Below are 7,844 nucleotides of genomic sequence, written 5' to 3' on the forward strand. Positions count from 1 at the left end.
TTTGGTAATCTAAAGTAATAAACTGCAGTATGCGCGATTTCGTACATTTTGATAATTTGGGCTTAATGGGCCAAAGATCGGGTTTATGGGCCAACAGGCCCAATTCGGTAAGTATGCGCGGTAAGTGTTCTGATAGTACGTAAATAGTTAGGATATGTATGAAAACCCTAAAAGTAGCTAAATTACTATAATACCCCTATGTATGGAAAATTACTGTTATACCCCTAGGTGCAAAATTACCATTATACCCCTAGGGTTAATTTTGACTGAAAAGCATGACGATCTGATTCTGTATGATATATGCCTTGATTATATATCTGTTGCATGGGGACATGGGTTATATTATGGAGGAAGCGTTCGGTGGCTCGCCACAAATATCGATCCGTGGCTCGCCACATATATCTGTTCGGTGGCTCGCCACGATTATTCAGATCTGGTGGCTCGCCACGATTATCTGTATCTGGTGACTCTGTCACATTATCTGTTCTGGCAACCATGCTACAAATTTTATCTGTTTCGCGACCATGCTACAAATTACGTGGTGTGTAGCGGTTGGGTGGGTCGAGTTGTCTCCCACACGGTGTAAGGTTGGTATGGGGTGTATACGGTTGGATATGGTTGGGTTTCGCATAAACATGTAATATCGCTCGCTCATTATGGGCCTATGGGCTTTATTCGAATTGCTCGGGCTAAGGCCAACTTATTCTATTTCGTGGTTTGAGTGATATAGGCTATGGTTGGGTTAATTTACACCGAGTTTCCCAAACTCACCCCTTTTATTTTCATCCACGCAGAAATCCCCAACCATAGTGGGCTTGGAGTCGTGAGGGAATTCGGAGTGGCCACCCGTTCTGAAAGTTTGATTTTCTTCTCGTGAACTGGACATTCTTTTAATTATATTTAAGGTTTTGGGCTTTTAAATGTAATAAGGCCGCTTAATTATTTTTAATGGTTTTAATATGTATTACTAAGATAGGTATTACTTATTTTAACTGTTGAAATTGGATAGCTTTAGGGCGCGTTTTCAAAAACAACAGTTGATTTCAAAATAACACAACAACAAGCAAAGCTTCCGAATGAAAGTATTTTCCAAAATTAATCACTTTTCCTAAAATGACTTAATCAAATCGGTTTCCTAGAAATATCCATGACGTTAAGGTGTGGCAATGGCGGTATGCATGTCTAGGATTGGATCCGAAGGGAGCTTGGTACTTAAGTAGTCCGATGGACTCACCACCTCTTTTCCGGTTTCCTACCGGTGCATGACTTCCATTCACTTTAACCCTTAATGAATTAATCTTTTGAACATCAAGTACGATTTTCTGGACTTAGAATGGAAAATTTTTTTAACGTTTTTGATGTGGCATGCCGGATCCAGCTATAACTTCTGGGCCGGGTTTGGGGTGCTACAGTTTCGACAACATGAACAGTCCTGGGGATATGAAAGAAAATAAAAAGAAATTATTTAAGCAGTGTTGATCTAGCGGAACGTAAATTTAATTAGCGGGAAGGTTCATTTAAGCTAAATTAGAGAATTATGTCAATTTTAAAAAATTAAGAAAATGGATGTGACACTTATGTAGATGGACGTTTTTAGAGAGAAGACGAAAAGATATCCCGGAAACATGTCTTATAGGATGAGTTTTATTATTATTTTTAGTTAGATGATTAAATATTATTGGTTTTGTTCTTAAATCTCGAGTTTTGATGTCTCTCTTACTTACATTTGCATTTTTTATTTCATGTTCTTTCAAGTTTTATTATTTTATTAATTTTAATTAATATATTTTGCATATTAGCTTATTTGATTAAATGATTAAATAATAATGATTTCATATTTGAGTATGAAGTAAAATTACTTTTCTAAGTATATTTGGTTTTTTTAATTCAAGTTGTTTCAACCTTTTTTAATTAATGTTTTAGTTAATAAATATATTATTAAATTTTTATTTTTAATTAATAACTCTTGTATTTATAAAATTAAATAATAAATATGTAATTATATTATATAAAAAACATTTATATATATCAAGTTAAATATATTTAAAATTAATAACTCCTTTATATATAATATAAAAATCAATTAAATTTTTTATATTTTTTATTTATATATAATATTTATATGTCAAATGTTTATTTTTTCCACTTATATTGTGGGTATGATGATTTCGATATTATAAAATGAAATAATTATTTCACTTTTATTATATTTATATGTGAAATATTTAAATACACATATAAAAATATATATAATACTAAAATTTACTACATTCATGATATAGATTGAAAAATAAATATTACACATATATAAATTATATTTACTAAAAATAATGATATTTGCAATAATTGTTTGATTTTATAAATAAAAGAGTTATTAGTGAATTAAAAATAAAAACTTGAAAATAATATATTTATCAATTAAAACATTAATTAAAAATAAAAAAGCTTGAAACAACATTAAATAAAAAAATACAATTGTGAATGAAAGAGGAATTGAACCTAAAACTCAAGGATTAAATTACTATTATTTGACCATTTAAACAAACGAACTAATGTATTAAAAAAAATTTAAAAAAGCTTGAAATAATATGAAATAAAAAATACAAATGTGAGTAGGAGAGGAATTGAACTTAGAATTAAAGGACAAAACCATTAACATTTAACTATCTGACTTAAGGGTGATCAAAATTCGATTCGACTCGAAAAAATAAAAAAAAGTTTGAAATTCAAATGAACTAAATATTTTAAAGAAAAATATTTTTAAAAATGATTACATAAGAAAAAATAAAGTTATTTTTTAATTTAACTCAAAAATATATATTCGATTCGATTCGATTGAATTCCATCTCACTCAACTCAATTCGAAAAAATTTTAAATCGAGTTGAGATGATAGAATATAATTCTTCAACTTGATTAACTCAAAATTTTTTCATTTGATTCGACCGAACACTCACCCTTAATCTGATCAAAAGAACTAATATGTTAAAAAAGTTAAAAAGCACAACAAGATGCATATTTATCTTTTCTCTCTAAACCAATCTTTTCCTTAAATATCACCAAATGGACCCATTTTCCTAATTTTTCTTTAAAATTCACCTTCCATCAAATTTGGCCCTTCATTTCAGCCTTATGTTATATGAATAATGAAGAAAAGTTATTAAAATAAAAGAAAATTTAAAGGAAAAAGGAAGGAATGAAGACGGCAATCATGTGCCGGCTTTAGTGTTCTACAACATAAAATAATAATAATAATAATGAAATTTGTATTCTTTTTATTTTCTCAGCAATCATTTCCAATAATTCATTATACACACAACTATATAAAGTTTCCTCTCTAATTTAATTTAATTTTTATTAAATTACTTATAGAAGAAATATATCTTTTAAATCCATAATAAAAATAGAAAAAAATAATTAGAGTATCCCTTCTCAATAGATGACCTTCCATTCGCTCCTAAAGACTTGAGGTAACAACACATGTACAGTCCTGGGGATATGAAAACAAGTTATTAAAGGTAAGTTGTAGCTTTTTTTAAAAGAAAAGAAAAAGAAAAAAGAAGCAATTATTCAAGCAGTGTTCATCTATGGGAACATAAATTTAATTTGCAAGAAGGTTCATTTAAGCCTTTTCTTTTTATGAATAATGGAAAAAAAGTTTTTATTTTTAAAAAAAAAAAGAGAAGTTTTTAAAGGAACAAGAAGAAATGAAGACGGGAATAATGAATCATGTGCCGGCTATAGTGTTCTACAACTATTGTCTATTAAAACGGAATTGAGTCTTCAAACATTCATTCTATTCTTATTAGATATTCTAGATTTACATAACCAGGAGAGTGGGGAAAAAACAAGAGGGGTGATGGGGTTTGGTGGTCTTTTGAGGAGCTTGCTGTGTTTGCAGTTATGGTAACAATAATGGCAACTTCAGTAGCAGCTCAACCAAAACCTGGGTGTCAAAGCCACTGCGGAAACATAAGCATCCCATACCCTTTTGGTACACGCAATGGTTGCTACATCAGCAGCGACTTCTTCATTAATTGTGACACCTCTTTTAACCCCCCAAAAGCATTCTTAAGCGACAGTGTTTTAGAAGTTCTCAACATCTCCCTGGATGATGGTTCTTTGCGCATTCGGTATGACAGCTCCATAGGTTATAACTGTTATAATTCATCAGGGCGCACTTCAGATCCCAATATCGGATTCTTAATTAAAATATTCCCCGTATCTCATACCAGAAACAAGTTCACTGCCATTGGTTGTGACACTATCGCCTACATCGATGGTTTATCCGCAGCTGACTCTTCACACAGAAATTTTAAAGAAAAGAACTTTTCAACCGGATGTTTAACATTTTGTGGTGACGAGGGCGATGTGATAAATGGGTCTTGCTCCGGCATTGGCTGCTGCCAGACGGCTATCCCTAAAGGACTGGGGGCTTATTACTTTCGTTTTCATAGCTCTCGGAACCATTCCACAGTGTTGACGTTCAATCCTTGCAGCTATGGATTTCTTGTGGAAAATGGAACCTACACCTTCTCTCCATCAGATCTTTCCAACACAAATTTCAGCAAAAGGAAATACCCACTTATTCTTGATTGGACAATCGGGAATCAAAATTGTAAACAAGCTAAAATGGACCCAAAAGATTATGCTTGCAAGCAAAATAGTGCTTGTATAAATCCAGAAAGTGGCCCTGGATATTTGTGCAAGTGTAATGATGGTTTTCAGGGTAACCCTTATCTCTCCAACGGCTGCCAAGGTAAAGATTTCAAGTTCTCCTCCGTTGCAGATTCATTTTGAAGAAATTAGCTAACAGTACTTTTTTGTTTAAAATGTTTAAAACTGTAGATATTGATGAATGTGAGACACTGAAGCCGTGCAATAAATTTGGAACGTGTCATAATACACCTGGAAGCTACAATTGTTCATGCCCTCATGGGTTCAAGGGTGATGGCCGGAAAAATGGAACAGGTTGCCATCGTACATTCAAGCCGCGGAACAGTAAGAGGTTTCGCATTGTTGCTGTTGCACTAGGTTCGCACATTTCAATTAAATGCTCATTACTTTCTTTATATTTTAGACAGGAAGGTGTTTTCTTTTTCAATCCAGGTTTAATATTTATTATACTATTCGGTGCGAGTTTTGTTCAGCCACAACATAATTAAAAATACATAGAATAATTTTTTTAGATGATTGAATATTTTATGACTCAAGTGGAGTCATGAGTAAATTAAGTGAGTATAATATATTTTATCTAAATTATTAATGATTTAATAGTAAATTATAACAGTATTATAAATCAAATTAAGCTTTAATGTATAAGGACTAATATAGAGTGATTTTTAATAGACGGACTAAAATAAACTTTACATAGGAGTATAAAGACTCCTAGTAGACTTTATATAGTAGGATTTTAAGATTTAGGTTTAAATTTTAAAAATAGTGTAAATTAAGTAGTAAACTATTTAGAAATGTAATATTCTCAAATTCGTGAATTTATTAGAAATTTATTTAGTAATGAATTTGAAATCTTTTAAATATTTTTAGATTTAACAAATTCATATTTATATATTTTCTAATATAAAATAGATCGAATCTCAACTAATTTGTACACAATTTTTCTTATCATTTACATGATAATTGAAATTGAAAACCAAAATTTCAAACACAAGTTTCCAGATGGAGCATTTAACGTCTTAAAAAAACATTTTTTTATAAGATACACATCATATAACAAGAGACATGTCCAACTAATTTTTATTTCAAATCGTAGCTTAAATGGTAACATTAACGATTTTAGGAGCTGATGATTTAAGTTACACATTTATTTGGATCTCATGCAGATGTTGGGTTAAGTTTAGGGATCTTATTTCTAATTGTCGGGGTATGGTGGCTTTATAAGATACTGCAGAGAAGAAAGTACATTAAACTCAAACAAAAACTCTTTGAAAGAAATGGTGGATTATTGTTTCAGAGAAAGATGTCTTCAAATGAAGGTGGTCTAGATAAGGCTAAACTCTTCAGTTCTAAAGAGTTGGAAATAGCTACTGATAAATATAATGAGAACAGAATATTGTGTTGTGGTGGCCAAGGCATGGTTTATAAAGGAATGTTGTTTGATGGGAGAATTGTTGCAGTAAAGAAGCCCAAGACTGTAAACGAAGGGTATCTTGAACAGTTTATCAATGAGATCTTTATTCTTTCTCAAATTGATCATAGAAATATTGTCAAGCTATTAGGTTGTTGCTTGGAGACCGAAGTGCCCCTCCTTGTTTATGAGTTCATCCCTAATGGAACCCTTTCTCATCTCATCCATGACCAAAATGAAGAGTACCCGAGGTCGTGGGATATACGATTACGCATTGCAGCAGAAGTTGCGAATGCCATTTCTTACTTGCACTCATCTGCATCCATCCCCATTTATCACCGAGATATTAAGTCTAGTAACATACTACTAGATGAAAAGTTTCGGGCAAAAGTATCAGACTTCGGAACATCGAGATCAGTCGGCATCGATCAAACTCATTTGACAACTAAAGTGCTTGGGACTTTTGGGTATCTAGATCCTGAATACTTCCAGTCAAGTCATTTTACTGAAAAGAGTGATGTTTATAGTTTTAGAGTGGTTATTGTCGAGCTTTTAACGGGTAAAGAGGCAATCTTGACGTTCGGATCGCAAGAAAAAAGGGGCTTAGTCTCGTATTTTATGTCGTCGATGGAAGAAAACCATTGGTTGGATATTGTCGATGTTGAAATTGGGAAGGATGGTCAAAAGGATGAAGTAGTAGCAGTTGCTGAACTTGCGAAAAGATGCTTGAACTTAGATGGGAGATATAGACCAACAATGAAAGAAGTGGCCATGGAACTCGAGAGATTTAGAACTCGACAAGGTGATTGCATCCCCATTGACCATCCTAAACAAGCTGAGGTCGTTGTAAGAAAATCGGCTGAGCGATGGGATTTCAACTCGTTCTCAACGGAGCATAGCACGAATTGCAGCATAACATCTACATCAGAATCAGAATCAGGTGGTCTTCCACTTATGTTAGAATCCACATGATTACATGATCTCCGAGTTTCTACTCTGTTCCTGGTAATGGCTTGACTTTAATTTCCTCATGAAATTGAAGGTTCAAGAAAAGCCATCCTTATTAATAGCTGCCACTGTTTCCCATACCACCTTTAATGATCATGAACATTTGTTTAGTTTCTTTTCCCATTCTAGTTATTCACATTGATGATAAAAAAAAACATATTGAGTAGATCTAGAACAAATGTAAAGTAAATTTTCATTTGAGAGTTTATTTAGGATAATAAAACTTTCACTATAATACATGGAAAGAAAATACTCAATTGGTTAAATGAGAACTTATTGTCATGATTCTATATAGTGGTTAGAGGCATTGGCGGGTATAAAGAGACAAGTGAGGGCTACTACCCCAAAGAAAAAAAACCACCAACCCCATTCTAGTTACATTGATAAAAAAAAAAAATATTGAGTATGTACAAGCCCAATTTTGGGCCCAAAACCCAAGCCCACTAAATGCCCACTGAACCCAATAAGCGTAAAACCCAAATAACCTAGCCCAATACATTAAAGAAAAATAAAGGGAAACCTAAAACCCTAGCCGTTCAGCACATGCTCCCCATCCCATCCACCATCTTTGCTGTAGCACCGCCCCATCAAGTCCACCACTACAAGCACCTGCAATGCACTAACGAGACAAGACAGAAAGCAAGAAGCAAGTTGTAGAAAAAATGCCTATAAAAGGCCAAATCAAAAAACCATTGTATGGGTCGGCATTCTTTTAAAAATAAAAAGCGAACAACATTCGATTTCAAGTAA

The 7,844-nt window shown here is 32.7% G+C and overlaps 1 protein-coding gene across 1 annotated transcript; it reads left to right on the forward strand.

The window, feature by feature from the left end:
• Positions 1–3,708: 3,708 nt before the first annotated feature.
• On the forward strand, positions 3,709–7,058 carry LOC108487701 (wall-associated receptor kinase 2-like). Its single transcript, XM_053024809.1, has 3 exons — positions 3,709–4,757; positions 4,847–5,152; positions 5,842–7,058. The coding sequence occupies exons 1-3, from the start codon at positions 3,902–3,904 to the stop codon at positions 7,056–7,058; spliced, it is 2,379 nt and encodes a 792-aa protein (XP_052880769.1). The 5' UTR covers positions 3,709–3,901.
• The last annotated feature ends 786 nt before the right edge of the window (positions 7,059–7,844 follow it).

This window comes from Gossypium arboreum, unplaced genomic scaffold (genome assembly GCF_025698485.1).
Source record: "Gossypium arboreum isolate Shixiya-1 unplaced genomic scaffold, ASM2569848v2 Contig00162, whole genome shotgun sequence".
In the NCBI taxonomy this organism is placed as follows: domain Eukaryota; kingdom Viridiplantae; phylum Streptophyta; class Magnoliopsida; order Malvales; family Malvaceae; genus Gossypium; species Gossypium arboreum.

What these genes read in the sequence shown, in the direction of transcription:
- LOC108487701 (XM_053024809.1), top strand. Translation starts at nt 3,902, where the DNA reads ATGGTAACAATAATGGCAACTTCAGTAGCAGCTCAACCAAAACCTGGG. An exon ending in TCTCTCCAACGGCTGCCAAG is followed by an intron (nt 4,758 to 4,846) that starts GTAAAGATTTCA and finishes TTAAAACTGTAG; the next exon opens with ATATTGATGAATGTGAGACA. An exon ending in TGCGAGTTTTGTTCAGCCAC is followed by an intron (nt 5,153 to 5,841) that starts AACATAATTAAA and finishes GATCTCATGCAG; the next exon opens with ATGTTGGGTTAAGTTTAGGG.